At 46.8% G+C, this 25,942-nt stretch overlaps 1 protein-coding gene across 1 annotated transcript in view; it reads right to left on the bottom strand.

The window, feature by feature from the left end:
* LOC8037542 (carboxypeptidase Q) overlaps window positions 1-9,600 on the bottom strand; it is a 90,067-nt gene extending 80,467 nt beyond the window's left edge. Inside the window, exon 1 of the mRNA XM_029967790.3 lies at window positions 9,136-9,600. Within this exon, the coding sequence (XP_029823650.2) occupies window positions 9,136-9,600 (465 nt within the window). The remainder of the gene's footprint in view (window positions 1-9,135) is intronic.
* Between the last annotated feature and the right edge of the window lie 16,342 nt (window positions 9,601-25,942).

The following is a 25,942-nucleotide window of genomic DNA, read 5'->3' as shown; positions in this document are numbered from 1 at the left end:
GCACCCGTCAAGACAGCACAGCGTTAAAAGAGCACGGCGACAAAACAGCACGCGTCAAAATAGCACGTGACAAAACGGCACAGCGTCGAAACGGCACAGCGACTGTAGAGCACGTGCCAAAACAGCTCGGCGTTAAAACAGCACAGCGACAGAACAGCAAGCCTCAATGTTGTTGCCGTAAAGCATGGGCTGAGCACACCGTTGCCACACATGCTTTCTATTCTTTTTAACAACTAACGACAGCACGCTGCCGTGATATTTATTTATTTATTGTAGACGATATCACCATCAAACTTGCACGTCGAAATGAGCGGAACGGTTCGAGAAATAGCCAGAATACGCACCAGTGGGGGCTTCGGTACTGCCCAGGGAGCCTTCATGTGCCGCATCGAGTATACTCCCCACTCCGAACTTGCTCCCGAGATAACGGATTCGACAATTGGCCGTCGACGAGTCGGCCTTGGGCGAACTGATCTAGAGTTCTAGACCCTGCATTTTCTTATAATGCCTACTTTGAGACATGCATTCTTTAACTCCATACGCTATATTTAGGTTTCAGCGTTTTCGGCTTAAACCGAAGAAAACCGGTAAAAGTACGCCGAATTCATTTTTCCGCATTCGGTTTTAACTTGAAAAGGTCAGGATTTTCGAGGGCGTTTGGAGGGGCGAGTGATCAATCGAGATCAGTTCAACTTTCAACAAAAGCTCCGGGAGCGCAAGGGTCTTCAGGACGAAATCTAGGTTTTTCACCTGATAAGGATTTGTGTGCCGCATTCTTTGTTCAAAGAAGAGAGTTTAGTCGTGAACAGAACAATGAAAATCAAGGGCCTCCATAAATGACGCACATTTTTTTAACAGCCGTAGCTTCCGACTACTAGAGGAGGGCATAAAGACCATTGTTTTATTTATGGTCGTTTCTGTGGTCGACGCGAATTCACCACTCTCGCAGTTGTTAAAATGGGGGGGAAAACGCATTGAGTACAGTGCTTGCAAATGTCTGGATTTTGATATTTGCCTCTCCGACCGAAGTGGTAGTGAAACTCATGCTCGTCCTGTGTACAAATACGAGCACACGACGAGAATGTCAGATCACGATAGGGCCCCAGTGCGTCTTGCAGAACAGGTCGCGTTTGCTGTCACAGACAGAAACAAATAAGAAAACCAGTACCTGGTTTACTCCCTATACATTTTGAACAAGCGCCTTTAAACATTGCCTTTTCACAAGTATACTGGTTTTCGTCAGTTAGCCGAAAAGAACCGAGAAGTTTATGAGTTTACAAATATTCACCGTAAAAAACCGAAACCTTCTGTTTGGAATAAAAATAAAAAAGTACGGCGGATTTCAAAATAACAAAAACCGAAAACGCAAAATCCCAACTATATTGTCGATATCCTGTTTTGATGCTGTGCTGTTTCGTCGCTGTGCTGTTTTTACGCCGTGCTCTTTTGGCACGTGCTCTTCTGTCTCTGTGCCGTTCTGACGCTGTGCTGTTTTGTCCCGTGCTGTTTTGACGCGTGCTGTTTTGTCGCCGTGCTGTTTTGACGCTGTGCCGTTTCGGCGAGTGCTGTTTTGACTGTGCTGTTTTGACGCGTGCTGTTTTGTCGTGTGCTGTTCTGTCATGGTGCCGGTTTCTCAACGGGGAGAAGAGGTCCGCCAGCTAGCCAGACTACGGATTCAAGACCAGCAACATATCGACGCCGGCCGCTACAATCTTCGCCGGCGTGACGCCCACTTTCATCCCGAAGACCGGGTATGGGTGTGGACACCAATACGGTGCCGCGGTGTCAACGAGAAGCCTCTCAAGCGCTACTTTGGACCCTACAAGGTTCTTCGCCGTCTCGGGGACTTAAACTACGAGGTGCTTCCCGACGGAACTCGACCATCAAGACGACGTCAAACCGAAGTAGTCGACGTCGTGCGCATCAAACCGTATTACGGACGATAGAACTTTGGGCTCTCGTCAAACCGTGAACCGTGGCTCGTGATGCTACTGTCTCTTTGTTGTGGATTTATATTTTCGGTTTGTGCTGTATCGGGACGATGCGCTTTTAAAGGGGGGGATAATGCCGCGCGCAGGGTGATGGACTTGTTGAAGGTTCTCGTTTATTCTTGCTCCGGACATAACTCCTATCGTTTATCCCTGCTTTTGTTGTTCTAGAAAGTGCATGTTCATTCTCGCCCCGAGCGCGCTACGCTCGGACCTTCTCTGCCGAATCTGAGAAAAAGTGACTCACTCTAGATAAGAGGCTGCCCGCGACCTTGTCGCGTCAATTTCGCCCCAGCGTTCGACTCTGCTCTGACGCCGACTTCGACACTCGCGACGCTCTGCTGTTACCTTCTGTCTCCTTTTTTATTTTTTGGGGGCACAATGTCACCCGATTAAACGTGTAGTTTCTTCAGTTATTATCGCCTCATCACTTCTCATTGGTGACTATATATAATCATTTTGGTGTATAGGCCATAGGGTAAAAGCTACAGACCGGTATAAGCGGTACGACCATTATCATCAATCCATTCGTTCGAACAAACATCACAGACATCTCGCTATCGTCGCTTTCGATACGCTAACAGACAACTCCGCCCTCAGTTGCCTCAAGGTTGTCAACCATGTCAACCGGTTGTCAACCATGTCCACTACAATCAGCATGTCTTGGTGCTTTGTTGTGGTCCTTGAGTGCCTGGCTTGCAAGGCATCTGCAATCCTTCCTTTCTGTCGTTAGGCTTTTTTCCACCTTTGCACAAATTTTTGTGCATGGCCGACTTTTGCCTCGATTGCTGCCTGCTACAACCCCATCTGGGCCAGCGCGATTATTCTGGCCTTGTCGAAGGGCGTGATCCGTGCCGTCCTTCTAAGGACAAGATCCGAGTTTCGACGTATCTTATCCCAATATTATCTCGCGTACATAGAGCTATGATTTTTGTTTGTTTCGTGGTGGCCGTATTGATATTATCGCCAGAAAACATTGATCAACGAAATCCGTGATGACAATGCTTGTTTCGAGACTTTTTCACAAAACAAGTACGGACTAATTGTAAGTGAACTGGATAAAGATGTTCCCATATAATCGTGATGCAGCCGCAGCAAGACGCGGATGAGGCGCTTTCCGCCGTAAAGCCGAAACCAAAACCTGTTAAGCGCTTCCCGCCTTCCTGCCCGAGTGAGTGTCCTCCCCTCGGAGCTGAATGGAATCACCCGAGGCGCTTGCAGCGTCCCCGCCAGCCACCGGCTCGGCCACGCGATCCGACTGGGTCTTTCATATTGCAGCGCACTGTACGCGCTGGGTAACACGACCCTGTTTAAAACGCTTTATTGCACTCACTGGTTTATTCAGATTTAGATTCTCCTAGCCAACGTTACAAAAACTGTTTTCATCTGCCGCAGGGCCTTGTTTGACTTCACCCGACTGCCGTTTGGGTTCAACTGTCCAGCCAGCTTTCAACGCCTGATGAATGTTGTACTCGGGAATTTGAAGTGCGAATTTGCGATGGCATACATGGGTGACTTGGTTTCTTTTTCTCGGGAAATATTGAGGAGCGTGTCGAATACCTTTGCACAGCACTCGAGCGAATGCGTAATGGTGGTCTCCAAGTTCATCCCGGAAAAGTTCAGTTGGCCGCACCCAAGAACCTCTTTGGATTCGTTGTGGGTAACGACACGCCCTGCCGCAAAGAAGATAAGTGGCGCATGCTAACGAAATGCTCAAGCCCACATGACTTAAAGAGCCTACAAAAATACCTCGGAATGGTTGTGTTTTCCGAGAATTTCATTCCACACTGTTCCGGGATATCCCAACCGCTCAATCACTTTCTAAAAAAAGGAGTCAGGTGGTGTTCGGCCGTACAACTACAATGCGCATTCGCAGCCCTTTTAGAAGCCGTGACTGACAAGGCACCTTTACAGACCTCACACTTGAACAAGTCGTTCGTTCTGGAGACAGACGCAAGCGACTGTAGCTTGGGTGCTGTCTCGCTGCAGGATTATGACGGTGTGCTTCGGCCAGTTGCTTTCAAAATCCACAGGCTAACTCCAGCCGAGCGCAAATACAGTGGCAAAAAAACATGAATGTCTCGCCATTATTCATGCTTTGAAGCGCTTCAACATATACCTAGATGGCACAACGTCCCAGATTCAATCTCATCACTTGCCGCTGCCTATGCTAAGGGGACTTAAGAATCCAGCTGTACGTCTTGCTCGTTGGGCGCTTACGCTACAACAGTACGACTACCCTATTGTGTGTTACCGGGGGTAGGCCAAAAAAGTTGCTGATACTCTCTCTAGTGCTCCACTTCTCAAGGAACACTCGCAGGATACCCATGGCTTGGTGACCGTCACGGCCATGGCACGAGGGCCCGCCAGATTCACGGTGGGTGTACACTGGGGAGCCGCGAGGAGCTTCACAAGGCGCAGCTGGATGACGAAGTCTGCCAACGCGTATCCGCTTGGCTGGCAGCAAGAAATACAATTGACCGCCCAAGTGACAAGGAGTTCGACTCTTACTTGATGAGCGACGACGACCTCCTGCTGCGCTAACGTCCCCAGGCCGACGACGATCCGGATGGCTCTGCGTTTCGGATCGTGAAACCCCAGAAGCTAAGTAAGCTTTTTATTCGGTACATGCATGACTATCCCTTGGCAGGACAAAGCAGTGGGAGCAAAACTTACGAAAAATTATTCCAGTTTGTTACCTGGCCAGACATGGAGCACGATGTGCTCCGTACGCTCGTAGCTGTTCGGTGTACCAGAAGGCAAAACCTCGTGGTGATCAGCCCCCGGTCTTATGCAATGACTCGTGAGCCAGAGCTCTTGGAGGATTTGTTGCTGTGAAGTCGTGGGCACGTTCGCGCAATCAAACTTTTTCGTGATAACCGACCACTTCCCAGTTGTTGTTGTTGTTCTTTTTCTCTTTTTTTTTTTTTATTCATGCGATTTTAAAATAACAGTGTACGCAGATGATGATGTGTTTTTTTTTTTTTTTTTTTTTTTTTTAACAACCAACAGGGCATCTCAGCAGCTGTTCAAGTGCATAGAAACTTCTGCGCCCAAAAAGACCTGTGCATTGAACTGAGTGAAATGTTCCGGGATCTGGTACGGACGCTGGAACGTGAATTTGCGTGCGTTTCAAAGTGTTCAGTGGCCTCAGAGCCTGTTATATTAATAGGAGCAGATTAAAACAACTACCATAAAAGCAACGAGATTTGGCGTAGCAAAATAGAGGAGATGAGTGTTAAAGCCTCAAAGTGGGGTGGCCACGATTTTGTTTTCCGCGTGGGCAACGGTGTGTAATTTATTCGTTATGGCGGATACTTTGTACCTGCTACAGGTTCTGCACTGCTCTCGTGTACGTTTGCTGTGCATGCACCGTACAATGACTGTCTACATATGAAAGTATACGTGGGAAAGAAACAGACGAAATAACCTATTTCGCCCAGTGATACCTGGTTGACGTCGTCGCATTTTTTCATAGGACCATTGTTTCGTGTTCTTTTTTTTTCCCTTTTTACGAGACTAGGCTGACCCTTTTCTCAGGACTCTTGTTAAAGTATGGTTGTTTAGAAAGTGGCAAAGTAACTGGCTTCCCCAGAGAGGATGTTAGCGCATACCAATTTCTTATTTGCGATTTTTAAAGGAGTAATTATATATCAGCTCCGTCAAACGAAAGCGTTGCTCACTAGGCCTTGCTGGAAGCCTGTTTCCCGTTCCACTGTATCGCTTTTTTTGTGTTATCTGTTGAACCGCGTGAATAAAAATGTATTTCATGAATCTGTAAAATCATTATTGTTTGTTTCTAACTGCACATTACGATGCTGCCGTAAAATACTTCATTGGCACTGTGTGTGTGTGTGTGGGGGGGGGGGGGGTCGGTGACCCAGCTTGATGGCGCATACTAGAGTCACTGACTACATAAAGCGAAAGCTCGCGCTGCCAAACCCAGGGAACCTGTGTCTAATCCTCACCCCTGCCCGTTTCAATCTGAACGAGCATCGTACCGGCGTGCGGTCGTGTATCAATAGTACGTGGTGCAACTTTAAAAGACTAAAGGCTAGCGGTCGCACTGCACTAGCTAAATTGCTTATCTAAACTGGGTAACAATGTCGCCATGTTCTGGCAGACTGAACTCTTGCTGTATGAAACACTAACGACTCATTCGTTTTTTATTTTCTTTTTTGTGTGTTTTCAGTGCAAAACGAATTTTTTTTTTATTATGGGGCCAGGGTTTTTCTGTGCAAGAGGCCGGGGTATGCGGAGGACGTGTTCCTTGTCTGTTGGGATGCTATCATGTTCTGGGACCTTCACATGTGCACCCTCAAAAGATTCCTGCCGCTCTCGACTCGTGCCATATGTTTCATGTCAGGGAGGGATGTCTTCAATAATATATCATTTAAAACTCTAAAAAGAAAATCGAACTAAAAAGTGAATCACACAAAGAAAGGACACTTGCTAGCGCACAACACGCAGCGCAGACGTGAGCGGTCATGGCCCTCGATTGCCATGACCGATTAGAGACAAGAAAGGAAACGACACGTCCAGTTGAAAGTCATCAAAAAAGGCAAGAAGTGTAAAATTTCGCCATCTACGCTATTGACTGTCAAACCAAATCATTCCCAGTCGTTTACGGTACTAAAGAGAAAATGTCAATGCTACGATTGCTAGTAACTTTCTAAATTGGTGCCAAAAATGGATTATAAGCATGGCACCCAACAATCCAAAGAAAGGCACCGTGACCCGGACATGAAAATAGAAAAACGAAGCAATCAGACAAGAAATAGTAATTAATATTGTCGCGGATATGAATGACGGGGATTTGATTGAAATTGTTAAAACTTTTAAGACAAATGAATGAGTGGTGTTGGACCAGACAAGAGGTAGATATAATAATTACCAGATGAATATATTAAAATCAGCACCAATACAATTACACAAATATTGATTTTTCTATTAGCGATATTCCCAAGAAATTTGAGAATATCGGTTGTATCCCCTGCGAATATCGCAGGGGATAGAAGAAAGTATCCCCTGATTGGTCAAGACACAAAAATCCGAAAAAAGTAAACTACCTAATTATCAACAAATATGGAAACTGTCGGTGATGAAATATATGTTGAAAAAAAATATGTATTACTAAAATCATCGGAGCAATGTTCGAAAATATAATCTATTAACTAGCACGCATTCCGGATTCAGGGATCATATAGGAACCAGTGGCCAGTTAGAACATATTTTGACTGTAAAACAAAATACCGACTTAAGTAAATATTTTATATAGCTTAATTAAAAAACATTGCTAGGGCCCTTGAATCAATATGTCATAATTCATTGCTAGATAGATAACAAACTATTCGTATTCGGAGAAAGATGCCTAACTTATTCCAGAATTATCTTAATGACAGGTATAATATAGAACTAGTAGACCCAAAATATAGCAGATAAATCGAAGTCAAGAAGCGGGTATCGCAAGACACAGAAACCCTGTTCAATACTTTTTTTTTATTTTTACATTGACGAGAAAGCTGAAGTCAAATTAAAAATTAAGTTATATTAAATTGCTTACTAAGGAGAAGTAGCATATGTACACAAATTAAAAGGTAGCTGTAAAGACGATACAAGCAGACATTTAAAAAAAATTACCACAATCGAACCGAAAAATATATAATTGTAAACGTTCCTAAATACAAGTAATCTGCTTCAAAGACTCGACAAGGGAAAAAAATCCTAACTACACTGCATATAGAAATGCATAATCAGAATCGCCATAATTGCTCATGTGTTCCACTGAAATACTCAGATAATTTCCAATCCCTAGGGATGCACTTGAACAAATATATTAACTGGACTATTAACGCAAAACAAATATGTAGAAAGTTAAAGACGTTAATGACGCAGGTATATCAGATACAAGATCGCGTCCCACGATCTATGCGAAGAATGATATACCATTACTGGGAAATCTTCGTTTAAATGTGGAATAACAGGCTACGGATACTGTGTCAAATATATACAACTAAAATAGATTAGATCCAAAAAAGGATAAAAAAACATGGGCTAGCTAACTGTAGACACTATTCTGCAAAACTATATTCATAAAGAACTTACATTGTTGAGTTTTAGGGACCACATGAAATATTATATTATAATCTAAAGAAATAACAACAAACATTACGTGGAAATTGCTAATTGAAGAACGCTAAGATCAAATAGAAAAGTTCTTGAAACATTTTGTTATACCAAATATGGAGAGGCCATAAGGAATGATTATAAACCCATATTTTTAATGAATTACCCGAAGAATTACAGAATAAAATATCATCCCGCAAAATACAAAAGAAGCTGTCAAAAAACATGAATACTTGAACATAGTAAAACTACCCTTCGAACACTGGTTCGCTTCTATAATCTAAACTGTATTTAACGACGTGACGCATGCAGTGCCAAAATCTAGCATATGTTGTACTATCGGGGAAAAATGAAATGCGAACAGAGTAGCGCGTGGCTCGCGGTACAGGCTGCGCCGCCTGGAAGTGAACCTAGAGGCGAGGGTGCGTGGCCTACTTCGATGTGTTCACGCCCTTCGATTGGCGCTCCCCCAGCTTCGGCAGTGCGCCTCTCAGTGCGCTGAAAGCTGTCACCGCTATCTTTGCCTGCTCGGCGAGTGCGGCGAGCTTCTTTGCATCGCACGCGCTGAGCCAGCACAGATAGCGGTGATAGCTTTCAGCGCACTGAGAGGCGCACTGCAGAAGCTGGGGGAGCGCCAATCCAAGGGCGTGAACACATCGAAGTAGGCCACGCACCCTCGCCTCTAGGTTCACTTCCAGGCGGCGCAGCCTGTACCGCGAGCCACGCGCTCCTCTGTTCGCATTTCATTTTTCCCCGATAGTACATTACTGCCGTTAAATGAATTAGTAGAATAGACTAACTCTATTTTTTTCTGGCGCTAAAAAATCAGTTTATTTGAAAATGGTGCGTCCTTATGCAAGTTACATACTTGTCTAATAACAATACAGAAGAATATGTCAGTCATAAGCACAAGCGAGCACAGGTTCATATGGGATGAATATTTAAGCTGAATAATAACATGCAAATAAATGTTGTATTGTAAAATATCGCGACGATTAAGTCGTCTCAAGTCGTCACTGACCTCGTGGCCGCGTCTTTCCAGTTCTTCAAATGACTCGACGACCACGACTCGGGCGGTGATCCCCGCGTGTGGCGTCGACACCGAGCCTCCGAGCCCCAGGACGTCCATCTCCAGGACACGCGGGGACACCACGGTCACCTTCTCCGGGCCCCTAGACCACACCGGCGTGTGGACAGGCTCGGCCGCCACATGGTCCAGCCCGGCGTGGCGGAGCACGCTCACCAGGTGGTCTATAGCGTCTTCCAGACTTGCGGAGCCAACCACCCTGTGACCGAACTTGTCGGCGAAGTAGGCCAGGTCTGCGTACGTACTGCCGCTTTCCGCACCTGCGACAAATTCGGACAAGATGCTCTGGACCAGCGGCCTGTAGCCGCGGATCTCGGCCCGGAGCTCAGGCGGGAGATAGCAGACATCCTCGCGCATGCTCGAGAGCAGCGTCCACAGAAGGACGGGCAGCTGGCTCATTGCGCTTCTCCTCGCGGTTCTCCAGACGACGACCTGGGGACTGGCAACCGCTCGTGGCAGCGACGACGACCTTGGTCCACCTCGGTCGCTAGACGAGCGTGCTTCGTCCACGTGGAGTCCGCTGGCGACTGGCCAGACTCTTATGCCACCCCTCCCAGCGCGGACACGCTCCCGGCCTCCGGAGGGGTCCCTTGATACGGCCTTCTCGCCCGGGGGGAGCACGCACTCGGCCCTTTCCTTCAATGAACCATCCTCACCAACCCCCTCTCCCTCGTCCCACACTTCTCCACACTAAGTCAGTGCACCAAACCAAATCATAATAAATGACGTAAAAAAAAAGAAAAAAAAAAAAAAGAAACTCGGAGCCGGGAATCTGAGAGCCCCGAGGCGGCCGGGCGAAAGCTGATTCTCCTTTCAAAGAAACTATAAGTGTCGCCATCTGGAGCTTTGCCTGGCACCCCAGATATATCACATCGGGGAATAAACAAAAAATGGCGGCATCTGGGCTTAGCCCCTCTCAGCTCAAAAAAATCAGTTAAGTTCAACAAATTTTTTTCATGGATATTTTTTTAATTGTAATTGATAATAAAGATTTGCACTTCGGGGCGTATAATTCGTTCCACATTAAGGGGGATAAACATCTAATTTATCTGTAGCCTTTTCCTTCATAAATATGTGCAGACGTTTTTACCGGAGGAAACAAGTTGCTCCCGGCTGCGCACGCAGCCCGGGCGCTCATGATTGGCTAAGGCAACGGGCTGTTCGCTGCCGATCTATACCTCGTTTCACCATAGCCTCAGCTATTGTTAGCCGCGTATGTTAAAAAAAATCGAGCTATAGTTGGTTCCGTTGAAGCCTCGGCGGCTGCGCGTCAGTTCGTGCAGCGAGTACTCCAGTCAAGGCTACCCGCTCGCACATGCCCAGCCTTCGCAGCTAGGCCATGCTAAGATTAGACGATTTTGTTCACACGGCGCTTGCTGCTACTGGCAGGAGCCAATGGCCGGCACGGGGCACGAGCCAATCAAAAATCTGATTTTCGACTGCCTCCAAATTGGCATATTCGAATCATTGAAGACGTATTTTCTTATCTTGAAATTTGCTAATAATGTATAGTCTCTGTAATGAGTAGCGTCAGGTTATGGGTGAGTCACGGCAGTAGGTATAAAAAAGCTTCTAACCGCAATGTTTTTTCGTGTTTTTTTTTTGGGGGGGGCGCTTGTAGGCACGGCGCGTGCTTTGCTCGCTTTCGGAGTCAACGAACATAGACGTGGTGAGCACTGATCCGAACTAAAGTCACTGGATCCTGGGAAAGTAACGCCAAGCTCCCCGTGTGGTCGCCATCTTGGTCCGTGAAATGAGCAATTTCTCCTTGACCCCTCCGTTCTTGGTAAGCCGATCTAGATTCGCGGGTGACGGGTAGCTTTATGGAATGTCTTTTTGTATACCGAGATTTCGGTGATTACACACCAGCGAAACAGGCGTACACCTTCGTACCACCACCAGATGCTGTGTCGGTGCTTAGAGGCACTGAAAAATAAGTTTACTGTATTGAAATACGCAAGAAGAACAATACAATTGTAAGAGATCCATGGAGATGTGCATGAATAATAAGTTGATTGCATACAGAGTGCCAAAGATATTGGCGAGGAACGCCTCCAGTACGATAATGCTCCATGGTAATCTTGGCGCGACTGGTTTAGAACGACCCTCTGGAAGCTTCGAAGATTTAAATGTACCAAGATGGCGATTTCCATGGCAACGTAGACCGATTAGCCAATCGCCTTGCTAGGTTTGGGTCGTCTGTATGTTAGTATCCGTTTGTGTCGGCTAGCAGGTAGGGAAGGCAATGGAGCTACTTTCCCAGGATCCAGTGACTTTAATCCGAACTAGAGCCACTAATACTTTTTTTACACTGGGACACTTCAGTTTCGCTAAGCCACAGTTACCACACTATGCTTGCAAACACCGTAGTGCTCCTAAGGAATTAAAGCAATGGGCGCACGTGCGCTTGAGCATCTTGATAACCTATCAAATCTGTTCGTGCGCACACTTTACCTCTTCTGAAATAGCTATCCGAGAGTATCGTTCCGTAACTGTGGTGACGCGTAACAGCAGCTTAAAGGGGCAGTGCAACGGTTTTAATGTTGAAAGAATTGCCAGTTTGCATTTTTTATATTGTTCATACAAGCCCAAGTGACCAAAAACGCGTCACCTTTCCCAAAAAAACGGCTATTCTGCTGCGTAATTGCAAGGCAAAAAACGAATTATTTGCCGATCTGCAGCCGCCGGTGGCGGCTACGGGAACTAAAATGACGGCGTCTCTGGGGGATACGCGGAAGTCAACAAACCCTGTCCCCCTCCGCTGCTACACTCGCTGTCAGCCCCATAGAGAACCGTCCTTTGTGTCCATCGCTCGCCGCGACCTTCGACGAGGCTAATCCTTTGAAAGTCCACAATCGCGGAGGAAGCGGCTGGGGTCTCAAGAGAGGGCCCAAGGGGAAACCACGTGAACCCCCAGAGACGTCACTCGAAAGTCGGCGTGGAGAGTTGAGAGGCACCTCGACCTTCGATTTGTTTCATTTTTTTTAAATAAGAACTAGAGCTCGCAAAAAAATGCGGCTTTCGGTTTTTCGTTCCATAGGTGACGCAGATTAACTTCCGCACTTAACTGGCCAAAGTTTGAAAATCGTTGCACTGCCCCTTTAAGGAGAGCTATCTACGGTCAAGTGTGCCCGTGTAACACAGGTATAAGTAAGCAACACTTCACAGTAACGATACTTACCCATCTCGGTGATTTAACTCATGGGTTCCCCTTATCTGGAGCGTTATCTTAAATCACAAGAAAACATTTTCCTTCCTCCACAAAGGTTAAAAAAGTTCGCCACAGAGCGACGCGATATTAGGTTAGTTTCCTAACACTGTATCTAATGATGAGGAAGTCGTACTTTTGAATCCTGGCGATCGGCGGTTGCGGCTGCTCTGCGCCAAACGCTGTAACCTATACTGTGGCAGCGCGATAAGATGCGAACCAGCCGGGGATGCTCGTCCTGGGAAGATGTCGCCGGAATAAGGCCGCGTGTCAGGAGGAGTATTTTGCTCCCTTCGAGGATAAGTTACAGCTGCTGGCAGCGGTGAAATATGCGGTGAGGGTGGTCTGCGACTTCGGTCGGTGAGTGAATGGTTGTTTTTCTGAATTCCCGAGTGTAACATTTAAGTTTTTACCAGATTTCAGGAAAGTCCAATACTGAATTGAGACATTTTTCTTACGTTTGCTTTCTTTATTGAAAACACTTTGGATTTTGAGCATATTACAAGGCCACGATTATTAGACCTAGTGGCAGAGCTGGAAGTATTGGAAACGAAGTCCAGGAAAAGATCCGAAGTAGGTAAAGCCATTAGGACTTGTGGGGCTTACCTCGAGGAAATAAAGAGTGTTGAGACTAGGTAGAGAGGATTCAAAGGAGTGGGGAAGTTGAACTCAGGTTATGGGAGCGAAATGGCAAAAGTGAACTGATGAGGCCAGATAGGAGGAAACTTTAGAAATCAAAGCTTTTTTGCAGCCTTCCTTTTTTGTGCTGACCTGGGTCTTTTCCTCGTTAAATTTTGAACGCGCTTGTGCCAAGTTGGCGATATAAAAGTTGGAGTCGGCCTAGCGGCATCTTAATGTTTTGCTTGCTGAGGCTGCAGGCGTTGTGGTCAGATCGACTCAATCCACACAGTACGCAGGATATAACACAAACTACAAAAAAAAAATTGAAAAAGTTTAGATTCCTTTTAGAGGCTTTCCGAGTTGCCTAAGTCATATGATTGTGCTACACTAACAAAGAACCTGGACGGGAAGCAATGCACAACGGTTCCGGCAAACGCCCTTCTTCAAGCGATACACAAAAGATTAAAACCGTTTACAACTAACTGCCTGTAACTCCGGATTAGAGCGCAGCTCTGAGGAATAGAATGGTAGTAAGGGGAGGGTATATCCTTCCTCCCTCCCCCTGACCTCCTCATCCTGTCTGCTACTCCACCCTCCGAGCGGCGTCGCCGTCGTCTCATGAGGGTCATGTGACCTCACGGGGTCACAGAACGTCACCGAGATCACGTGAGCTCACGGGGTCCCGTGACCCCTATGAGGTCATGTGACGATGACAATGACGTCATCAGTGTCGATGCGGATGCCGATGACATCATCAGTGATGTCACTGATGACGTCATCAGCGACGATGACGACAACGATGCGGTTGCCGATGACTTCATCAGTGACGTCACTAATGACGTCTTCGGGGACGATGACGATGCGGATGCAGATGACGCCATCAATGACGTCACTGGTGACGTCATCAGTGACACTGGCGATGCTGATGACGTCACTGATGACGTCATCAGTGACGTCACGCGTCCCAATTAGCACCGCGCGGATACGCCGACGGCGACAGCGTCGACGCTCAAGCCGGTAACGGGCGCCTAAGAGCTGCGCTCTAAAAACAGCAAGGAACAATTAAGCATTATACACCTCGCACAAATGGGGTTAGGTACATTGGTCCAGTTGGGAGGAATGCCAAACCGTTAGAAGACGTAGTACAACGCTTGTATCTTTTGCAGTAAAAAAAAAGGTCGAAAGCGCAAGTGACACAGGATGTCGAGCTTAACTTACGGCGTCCTCCGCGAGAACACGATACGGAGAATGGCCCCAGAGGGTCTCCAAGAAAGCCACAGCCACGACCATGTCGGTTACGACGTGCGAACGCGCTGTTCGGATTTGGTTCGAAGAAGTGCCCCTCTCTGGGTGTCAAGTAACGCGGGTTGTTTTGGAGCCGTGGTTGTTTTGAAATAATCGAGAAAGAAACTGTGCGTTCAGTAACAGCACTACTGACAAAGTATTGCTATTCGCTTTCAGTGTTCGTTTATATTCGTTCGAGCCCAAAGGCCTGCTTAGTCACGAAACCGCCTAGATGGGAAGGTGAAACCTGAACCGAAAGGAACACAAAAGCTGCTATTCCCCTCCCCCCCCCCCCGCCAAAAAAAATAAATAAATAAAAGCCAGTGAAGGGGCATTTCAAAACATTTGGTAGTTCTTCTCATCGCCCCCCACCCCCTTTCCCTCTTTCTTACGGCGACGACCTTCTTGATGAAGAACGCTCGGCGACTGTATAGAAGTATCCCTACTACACAACAGGATACAGGTTCAAAAAAGCCGAAAGGCGTACTGACGTAATTAAAAAATATATATATTATTAGCGCGAAGAAAAAATGCAAGAGAGCAAACGAATAAAAACCTCTGAGACAACCGAGAGGCAAGGAAGAAAACGTACTACTCGAAATTGACTAATTCATACGAGAAGCGGCAACTTAACTGGAGGGCGACCATCGGCGGCTACGTAGTGAGAGTCCCTAACGATCATGCTCTCGCGCACCGTAAGCGGCGACCATGCAGCTATGGAAACACGCCCATCGCTTCCCATGAACAAACAAGAAAAGCCGCTGCCAAGCACAAAATGAAGTATTTAACCGCAAGCACCTATGCGAACTTATGACAAAAAAAAAAAAAAAAAAAAACTCAGTACACGAAAGAACGTTTAATCTTGAGGTCACGCGGCAAATCTGTTTTGAGGTCGAAGGTAAAAAGTTTTTCCTTTGTCGTTTGCTTGTGGGAAGAAGGGAAAACGTATCCGAGTACACAAACGCGCATGTTTATTTCAGAGCTTATGGTTAGCTACAAGTGTGATCGCTCTCAAGAGAGGTTTTCTGACAATTTTCGGGTGACAAGACGTCGGTAATCACGGAATCCTTCGAGCAGCCATCGGTTCGTCTCTCCGATGTATAGAATGTCAGGGCAGCTCGTGTAGGAACAAGTACAGATAACATTGGCCAACCTGCAGGTTTTGGTTGTCGGGAATTTTGAGTTTAAACTGTTGTGGCAAGGCAATGTGCTTGCAAGTCACACATTTGGGAGCAGTACAGGGCGCGTTGTGGCCAGGCGTGATGCCGACCGAATTTGAGTCGTTTTTCGCACTCGGGCTGCTTTTTACAAGAAGAGTACGTAGCTTTGGGAGACGGCGGTACGCCACAGAAAGAACCTTGAAATTAGTTGGGAGACGTGCCGGTGAAATGTTTAAAACAAATGGAGCCGTGCGTAAGTTTATACAGCCTAAAACAGTGTGTCTCAACGGGCAACTCGTCTCCGAGCTGTAGATGTGCACTTTAGCCAGTGCAGTACAACCGCTAACCTAGGGGCTTTAAGGTGCACCACACAGTAGTGATACACGACCGTACACCGGTACTATGCTCATCCAGATCCAAACTGGCAGGGGTGCCGATTGAACCCGGGGCCCCTTGGTTCTGCAGCGCGAGTTTTCGCTCCACGTGCTCTGAGCTGGTGTGCGCTAGCACACTCGGCCACCGATTCTTCCATGTGGGATGTTTCAGAGATGAGTTCTTCAGCTACCTTAGGGACTGTAGAGTGGTACGTAACTATAATGGGGTTCTTTTCGTCTTTAGAATGTGGGTCTGCGAAGAGGGCACCCTATCTGGTAATGACGATTACCCGTCGTTTTAGCATTATCGAGAAAGTGGAGAGGGTAGCCCCGGTCGACGAAGAAGCAAATCATTTTGATTTGTTTGCTTTTCAAATCAACAACGTTACTGCATATACACGAAGGCGAAGGAACTCTAAAAATATTTTTTTTTTTTTTGATTGATGGTGGCAGGAAGAATAGAGCGGGACTGGGGTTTCAAAGAGGCCTTTGCCCTCTGATATGCCGAGGTTTATGAAAGTCGCAGACTGGGAGTCTGATGATGTTAATTCTAGAAAATAGTGCCCTTCCGAGAGGTTCTGTAGTAAGTTGGCGACGGCGATAGGGGATACAAACCCAAATATGTCGGCGATGGGCGCTTTTCCAAAACATTTTTAATCGGGAGGGTTGTTTCTGTGAGGAATTGGGGGCGGGGGGGATGGCCAAACGGTTTCAAATTGCACCTCTTGTACCTTTTTTTTTCTTTTTTTGGTGGGGGGAGCGGGGTAGGGGGGGGGGGGGGGGGTGGAGGGGAAGTAGCTCTTGTGTTCTTACCGGTTCGCGGACAACCTTTCTGCGCAGGCAGTTTCAGAACTTGGCGGGCTTGTAGACTGGAAGGCAAATAGACGAGCACTGGAAGCGAGTAGCAATAGCTTTCCCTCCTCATTAATTAATTCATTCATTCATTCATCGAACTTGAAGTACTCTGGGTAGCTCGCCAGGCTAGGCAGATAGGCGGGAGACCGTACAGCTGTTAATGAAAGGTGTTTTTTTTACGAAAATGTTAAATTAATTAGGGCTCGGAAGACAACAGGCGTTACCTGATCACCAGAAGGGAGGGGGGATCCTCTTCAATAGAGCAGCGCGGATATAGTCAGACTCACAGGCACACAAGAAAGAACAGTCTCGCAGCGCTGACTAACAACTGATTGCTATATTTCTTCAACCTCAAATCGTCATCTCCTTCTTCGCCGGTAATTAGAACATTTTAAAATTTAAAGCTCCAAAAACCAAATAGTCAATAAACATTAATAAATAGAGAACTAATAAATATATAAATATATGACAACTAATTGAACTAAACTAAAAATAAAATGTATTGATATTAAATATAAAATAAAAAAATTTAAGTTTTAAGTTTTTTTTTCTTTTTGTAAATTAAATTTAGAAAAATTAACCGAAAATTTTTTATCGCTGCTGGTACTTTGATGTTATCTCGAGGGAGTCCAATTCATTATTTGATAAAGCAAAGGATGGATAGCGCCCGTCCTGTCGTCTTTGTGTCTTTATTTTCCTTGTTGTGTTGCGCTTTTTAACCTTTTAAATCAAAGGATGGGGCACTGACGCAATGCTTGCCCAGCCTGGCTATTTTACGTCTTCGATAATTTCTCGTGTCAGCTGATTACGCCTTCTGGCAATAACAGGAAAGATTCTCAAGTCTGCTGAGCACCCGGAGTCCCAGCAATGGATGCCTATACCCCTTTTCACCTCAAGAACCGAAGTAGAAAAAGTCCGGCTCCTCGCGGAGCATTACTAATTTTTCCTTTTACGAGGAGAATTAATATATATGTAGGTGCATTTTAGATTAGATATATGTTATCTAATCAAGACGTATACGTTTCAAACGCCAAAAGGATCGCTTCTTCCTCCGACAACTAAATCTTGTAAGAACTACTTCGCCCGGTGTATGAACAATGCGCAAAACGTCCTTTTTTCTTGAGGTGAAAACGAGTATAGGTTACCTGATATTACTCTTTTTATGTTATAGTGATGTTCTCGTAACTGGTCATTCAGACAGCTCTTTGTTTGCCCGACATACTGCTTACCGCATGAGACGTGAATCGCATAAACCACCCCTTCAGAGCACGGAACAAAAGGGGTGTAATGCTTTTTTCATTCAACCTAAGGTTCTATAGGAGGATGAATTAACTTTTTTACATAAACTAGAGAGCTACGTAGATGTTTACGCGCTTGCCTATATTTTTAAGACCTTGAGAAGTATTGTGAGTATAAGGCACAACCTCTGGCCATTGGTTTCGGTCCCTTCTTTTACATTAGGTTGAATCGGGATTTTTAATTTTATGAAAAAGCTTTTTTGCGACAGATATTAAGTTTGGCCTTCTCGATAATTTGGCCTTCTCGTAAGTTCGAGATCATTCTCGTCTGATCGAGTTCCGAATATTGTACGCCGAATGATCCAGAAACCCACGAGGCTACATAAGGGACTCCGCAAGGCGAGCGGAGTCAGTCTCGCTCCAGCGATCGATCCTGCTGTTTCGCCGACATCGACACCTACGACGCTAAATAACTTTTATTTTATTTTGGGCACAAGTTCGCCTCATTAAACGTTTAGGTTTTTTAATTATTCTTTGCCTCATCATTTGTCAATCTTGACAATGTCATCTTGTAGTGCAGAACAAGATATTTCCTTCGATCTATAATTAGTTTTACTCATGCGAAAAGATAATTCAGTGCTCACCTGCGAATAGCCGGTTTTTCGCTAATACATGGTTTCGTAGTGCAATGGTGCAGGGCCTTCTACTGAAGCCAATTCTTTCAAATTCTAGAAGTTTATAGAATTAGATTGGGTTCATTGCTGACGGAGGCCCCTTTTTTGGCAGATATTTGTTTTAGAAGAACTGACTTCGGAGGACGCACATTCAGTCGCGATTTCCTATGCATCTGCTCGGTCATTTTATTTGATCCTTTTTACAGGGGTTTATACTTATGGTCTAACGAGCTGTGCTAAATTTTCATGTAAGGTGAGCTAACCTTTTTTTCGGAATGCTCACGTGAAATTTGACAAAAACAGTCAATTTCGGCAAACTTCTTTTGGTAGTTCAATGGTACCGCGCTTAAGGATTGGCCTAGTTGAATAAAATTGTAGGCACGAAAAGAATATCATCTGCTTTGTCAATAGAGGCCCTTTTCCAATGTCAACTTGAATTGTTTATATAATAATGTTTGATTAATAGGCCAAATCATGAATTTGTACATAGCCATAAATGACTAGCTTGACCCTTTTGGAAATCATTTAGGCCGACAGTTTTAGTATTGAATAGAGTTTTCTGTCCCAGGTCCTGATTATTAGCCGAAATTTTCTATGATCGTGCCTAAATATTAAACAAATCATAAAATAGAAGAAAAAAAAAACTATAAATTCGTTGTAACGTTGCGCCCTCTACGTGGTGGCGGCTGATATCTGACTACGCGAGGTTAAGGAAAGCGTCAAGGGTGGAGCTGATTCCAAATGTGGTTGCCAGCTTTGAAAACTTCTTGTACTCTTAGCTTCTTGAAAAATAATGTGCTAGAAAATTCGGTCAAAACTCATCTGGTCCTTTCTAACACTGTACTTTCTGCTAATATATCTTTTAGGAAGATTTGCAATCGCTTTTCATATTGCCAAACGATTTTTTTTATGCCAGGCTCCACCGGTTCACAGTCTGCTGATTACAATCGTTCACGCAATCGACATCTAAGTTTATAATCACCGAAATGCTAAATTGCCAGTTCTGCGTCGCTATGCAGCTTGTTGCACGTGCTTTTAGAGCGTATTCGTGCGCACGAATGTGTTTGCTGCGTGGTTTTTCGGTTGCTGTCAGTTTTCGCGTATTTATTGTGCACTGCTTGCCTTCGTGTTCACGTCCCTCTCATTCTTGTAACTAACCCTCTTCTGTGTGCCTAGCGTGAACTGTGTCTGTCTTTTCGTTCGCTGACTAAGCTCGTGTCGTTGTCCTTTCTTGTGGCTGCTAGTCGTGTTTGCGTATTGTGTGCGTCGCTTTAATTACTCTTTAGGTCTCTTGTTTATTGGGCGGAGCAAGCGGTGGGCGTCGCGCTAGGGGTTGGTCGCGATTGGGGAAACAGCATAGCAGGCGACGCCGACTTTGGGGCGTTTCTTTTGCGCACAAGCGTACTATCGTTCATTTCGCTACTTTGCGCCGTGTGATATTGTTAAAACTTCTCGAGGGTGTACTTACGTGTTGAAAGCCATGATAAATTGACGGGGATATTTAGCCGGCTACTGGTATAGTGGCTCTGAAAACAAACTGCTAGGAGTGTCCTCTTATTCACTCGTTCCACGCTGGGTGCGCGCGCTGCGTGCTTCTGTCCGCCCTGGCCGCAAAACACGTTTTTCTGATGATTGTTTTGTTTTGAATAAACAATAGATTCCTGCCCGACATTCTCCTCTGTAATCTTCACTCTTGACAACTCTTTAACGTTTGCAAGAACTCCGTCGAATTTGATGATAATGCATGTGTAAGTAGAACTGGAACCTCATGGTTGTAAGAATACTTTTCCTGGATTGTATGCATCTTTATGATAAGATGATCAGGCTCCATAAATTGCACTTTCCTGCTCCGCGAGCACGGCCACAGGAGGATCTCTGTCGGTCATCGAACCTCACAGAATTGAAGCGTTGTCAAAGCGGTGATATAACGGGCGTTTTAATTCTTTCTTTATTTTTTCAGAAAGAAATGACACTTGCGATAAATAAATGAATCCTAGGGAAAACCTTATCGGCTGCGGTGGACGTAACGGAACAAGCGTACGTTGGCAGTTTGTGGCATAATGAACTGAAATTTGACCATTTAACTTTTTAATTATAGGTTCTATCGACTATGTTGCAGTTGAAATTTTCATGACCATTAGTAAAAAGCTTCTGACACTGAGGCCGCTATTTACGCATTTACGCTTGTGCCCTTACGTCCGCCGCAACTGATGTTATCCCGTAGGAATCGTTCTTATGGCTAGTGTATCTTCTTTTAAATTGATTTTCACTCTTAGAAAATGTCACTGCCGTTTATCAAGAAAACTATATTGAAAATTTGTGGAAGCGTTAGCTGCTGCCATGAGGATCCAAAGAACATTCGCGAAAACACCGCACCGCAAGAACTAAGGATCGTAGATACAAAGTCAGTTAGCGCCGAACCAGCCGACACCCCCCCCCCCCCCCCCCCCCCCCCCGGCTCGCGCGTGACCCCCCGCGACTACCCCCTGTCTCCCCCCCTCCCCCCATCCGCTCTCGTGGCCGGCCGCGACACCCCCGTGAGCGCTGCACCCGGGGCGGTCCACCCCCCCCCCCCCCCCCCTCCTTGTGGCGCCACTGCCGAGAATACCAAGTGTTTCGCATCACAATGATATGAAGTACGCACAGTGTGAAAAAACAGTCTGGTTTAATTATACCACTCAATAAACTTCATCAGATTCGGCTCTGTGCCGAACCCAGGAAAGGCCGGTTTTTGGCTCTGTAACTGGTGAGGTGCTTCCAGGTTCCGCATTAGTTGCTTTTCGCGTTCCCTGCGTTGAAACTGAATGTTGCTTGATCTTACGATTGCTACCAATTTCACTTCCTGTTTTAATACTTCCCACGTCTCACCTAATTCGCCGTTCCATTTGCTTACGTCACGCAGTAGTCCGGTCACAGTACCAATAAACTGTTCGTCCTTAAGTAGAGTTTTGTTTATCTTCCAGAGGTCCCAATTAACCTTTGAGAATGAGTTTTCTTTTCCCCTATTTTAAACCTTACGAGGCAGTAGCCCAAGCAAATTACTAGTTGGACGCTATAATCACGCACTTGTCGTAACATGCCACACAATAAATATATACGGTCAAGACGAGCGTGGGAAGAAGATTGAAAATGGGTGTAGCGCAGACAATGCGTTGGTGCGCACGAGGCGCCTACGTCATTTAGGCCACAAGAGATTACCATGTCTCTCAAAACGCTCATGCTGCTATCGCTTATCGCAATCTGCGAGGACTTATCGCTCTCATCGCAAACACAGTTAAAATCACCCATCAGAACAACTGTTTTCTCACAGTACAGGTAACTGTGTAGAAACTTAAAACACTGTTCTCTGTCTCCCGCATTATTCGGAGCGTATGCACAAATAACCCGCCACTGAACACTTGACAAATTAAAATCGCATAAAATAAAACGTCCGCGATCAACTGTACTCACACGTAAGTTCGAGAGATTGATAGATTTTTTTCAGAAAGTAAAACATCCTGCCGAAAAACCAACCGCTTGACTCACGCACACTTCATATTTGAAAAGAAAAGGCTTTAGCGCAACCGCAATGTCATTAGACAGTTTTAGTATAGCGTTGCTGGATCTGACGTACGCAATACGCAATAGTATAGCGTACGCTAAAAATGACCTGCTTGGACCGAATTTAGTTCTGCGTTACGTTTTCGAGTGAACACCGCGCATGATCTTGGTTAAATTTGCTAGAGCCGTAGAATTCCGCATGCTTATAGCCCAACCATGCTCCTGGAAAGAAATATTGAAAAAGAAAAAGTGTCCAATCATTTTATTTCAGATTAAACCAAGCCACAGCTGCCTCGTCATGCGCGCTTTTCTGCGGGGTACAGAGGCTACGAGTACGAGTGCGCAGCCAGATTCGATTACGGAGCCTCCGTCAGTCGTCCCGTGGAAACGGCGCCTTTTATCAATGCTATCGCGGAATGAAATTCATGACCCTGATGTCCGATGCATAGCGAGAACTTCGGCGATTTCATTTAGAGTCGTTCGTCCGTCGGCAATGAACTGCGGAAATAGGCTTAGCGTTGAGCAGATCGCAACGTCGACGCACACTGCGAGCGGCGAACATTTCCACTGTGCACTCCCTCAGCTGCAGGGCGATCTGATTCGACCGCGGTAGGTCCCAGAAAGAATCGCCGAGCTGAACGCCACGCAATTTCACGTAACACAGAACTTCAAAAACACCACGTCACCCTTGCTGCGCCAGTCGAGGCAACCGCCATCTTGAAACTGGCGCTCTCGTTGTGTCCGAGATCTCTCGAGAGCGTCCCGCAAGGCCCGCTAGCCAGCAACGCAGAATCCCCAGCGTTGCGTGCGTGCGTAATACGCTAGCCCTTCTATTGCGTTCTGCGCATGCGCACTCACGACGTACGCAAAGCTGTAGCATACGGTCCACTAAAACTGTCTATTATCACTTTGCGTTTTAGTTTCTTGCACTGCAAGAAAATCCGGATTCGCTTCAGATAACAAGCGTTGCAACTGGTACTGCTTGTACCTCGAATTTAAACCACATATATTGAGGATGGCAGATATGAGGGCCATATTAAATTTAGCGGAGATTAAAGTAAAAACCGTGCAACAAAACCGTCATTCTGACAAGGAAAAAAAAAAACTCGACCCCACTGTTCTTTTTTTCCGGACGCCCCACCACGGGTCTTCCCGAGGCTTGACCTCCGCTGAGGTTGGGGGCCTTCCATGGCATTTGCCCTCCTTGGACATGACCGTTCTCCACCTTTCGAGCACGGTCTCCTGGAGCCCCGCTGGGTGCTCGTCGTCCTGTGCAGCTGATGGCGGGAGAGGTCGCTTGGCAGAGCCGTCCACGGCCTACATTTGGACGTTGTCGTTCTCGCAGTGCCCCTTTTGGGCGGAGGCTACAGACGCCCGGTTTAGTTCGTCCTCCTTGCCCTCGGGTTTTCGGGGCGGCAGAGGAGGAATAGGCCCTCTGCCAGCTGTTTCTTGCGTTGGAGTGACGTCCGCTTGGGCTTTCACCTCAGCCGGAGGTACAGTCGGCGGCAAAAGTTTGCTGGGCGCGGGTGCGTCAACCGAAATGACTGGTTGCGCCTTCCGACGGCGCGCGGCCGCTCTCAAGATTCACACTTCTTGAATCCGCTGCCTTTCGTACTCGAAGCCATGTCTTTTTTACCCACTTCCGCCCGACTTGCACGAGATAACCGGGACCGGCTAAAGGTGCCGCTATGACAGCCATCATGCCGCGCGTCTGCCTCAGCCACCGTGATGGGTGACCGAGCTAGCGCATGCTACAGATAACATTTCGCGGCAACTTGCACCAGTCCCTGTTATCTCGTGGGTGTCGAACGGAAGCGAGCGAAAAAAACATGACCGCGAAAAAGAAAGGAAGCGCGTGCGCAAAGTGTGAGTTCGAGAGCGGCAACGCGCCGTGAGAAGGCGCAGCCAGTCTTTTCTGCTGGCGCTCCCGTGCCCCGCAAAACTTTTGCTCCCGACTGTACCTGGGGTTGGGCTGAAGTATTTGCGGATGTTCCAACTTGACCCCGAGGTTCAGACTTGATGGTGGTCCCCCGGCTTCTGCCGTCGCCGCTTCCGCCTCGACCTGGTTTATGATGTGTTCCGCCAGGTCTTCTTGCGCCTCCGCGTGGGCCACGTCGGCGTATGTCCTGACACACTTACTTCTAGCGTGTCCGGAGCGTCGGCACCCCTCAAAGCGGGGCACACGGCACTCCTTTCGAATGCGGCCGGTCTTGCAGCACCGAAGGCAGAGCGGCGCCCGTCCTGGCGCCAGAACCAGCGCAGTGTAGCCAACGAGCCGGAGCTGATACGGCCGGTGCTCAATGGTGACGCCCTCTTTTAGGGTTAGTCTGACCGTCCTCGTGGTCGACTGGACTCTCTCGAATCCGCCGACGCGCCAGGTCTCTCAGGAACTTTCCTCGACTTTGCCGAACGGTTCCAGGGCTCGCTTGACGCAGTCGTTTGGGATGTAAAACGGAATCCAATGCAACTTGAGGAGCACCTCCGCCCGGTCCGGGTCGATGATGATGCACCGCCTGTCTTTAACTTTAAAGGCCTTAACGGCAGCCAACTTCTCCTTGGCAGCGGGTGTCTTCAGGGTCGCCAGCCATCCGTGGTTCTTCTGAAATGAACCAAAAGCAGCTATGCCCTTGAGCACTCCTGCGTTCCGCAGCCCGGCCTTCAAATCTTTGATCCGGTACGGCCTTGCTCCGATATCGGCGTGCAAAAAGACAGAATTCAGCAGATACTCGCCCACCAGGATCGGGGGCATGATAATCTTGTAGCCCTCGCTGCTGCGTTCATCCTTGAAACCACGGCTATCAACGGCGGTTGATACCGCTCCGACGGAGCTCACTGCGATACGTCTGCTCGCTTCGAAAGCCAAACTACGAATCCGCCACCCGCCACTCCTACTCAATATTTCAATATGAGCAGAAACCGGCTCGTTATATACAGCAGACTTTTTGTTCCAGACGAAGGTCCGGTGACCCCCACTGTATTTTACATTAACGTAACGATACAACACAATTATTACTTATATAATACAGTCACATAAATATAATTTGGGAAGGTACACATTTCTCTTAGTCCAGATTATGGCTAAATGACATCCTATGTTTAAAAATAATGTCTCTAGCTAACCAAAATGTAGGAAAATCTACTTTCATTTTCAGAAATTCGAGTGCTCAAGGCTGGAATGCGCTAGCGAAGTGTTTGCTTGCTTCTGTCAAACTATACTCCGTTGTATGACGCTCTCAAAGCTGCGGGCTGCAGCCCCCGTCTTGGTTTAGCGTTTGATTTACACGCGCTCTCGTGGAGATGAGAGGTTAGGTGAAAGTATGCGCGGTCCAGTCGATATCTGTGACAGCGTGAAGGATAAACCGCATGTAAGCGATTTTGCCAGCGACGAGACAAGCGACTGCGACCCGCTTCGCTTACGCTCGGTCAGTCGCGCGACGAGGCAAGCCGTATGAAAGCGGAACGACGTTTTCTAGATACCCAAAAACCGAGGAACGCGACGAGCGATAGTGAGAAGTTTTCGTCATTCGTCGCTGACTCTCGTCGCTGTCGCCGTCGCTCGCTAAATCGCTTACATGCAGTTCAACCTTTATACTCACTCTAGTGCCGACTTTCATTGCCCGCTGAGCCCAAGCAAGCGATAAGGATATTCGAATATGCCACAACAGTGGCGTGCATTCGCTAAGAAAATATACATCTCAAACTCATGCAGTTTGACATGGGGGTCTGTTGCTAGTTCTGTTGTATCATAGGCGACTGAGTCACTAAAGAGAAACTAGTGAGTTTGTAT

The sequence above is a fragment of the Ixodes scapularis genome, unplaced genomic scaffold, assembly GCF_016920785.2.
Source record: "Ixodes scapularis isolate PalLabHiFi unplaced genomic scaffold, ASM1692078v2 PGA_scaffold7__128_contigs__length_106722199, whole genome shotgun sequence".
Classification (NCBI taxonomy): domain Eukaryota; kingdom Metazoa; phylum Arthropoda; class Arachnida; order Ixodida; family Ixodidae; genus Ixodes; species Ixodes scapularis.
The sequence above is the reverse complement of the archived record's forward strand: the minus strand, read 5'-3'. Positions and strand labels throughout refer to the sequence as shown.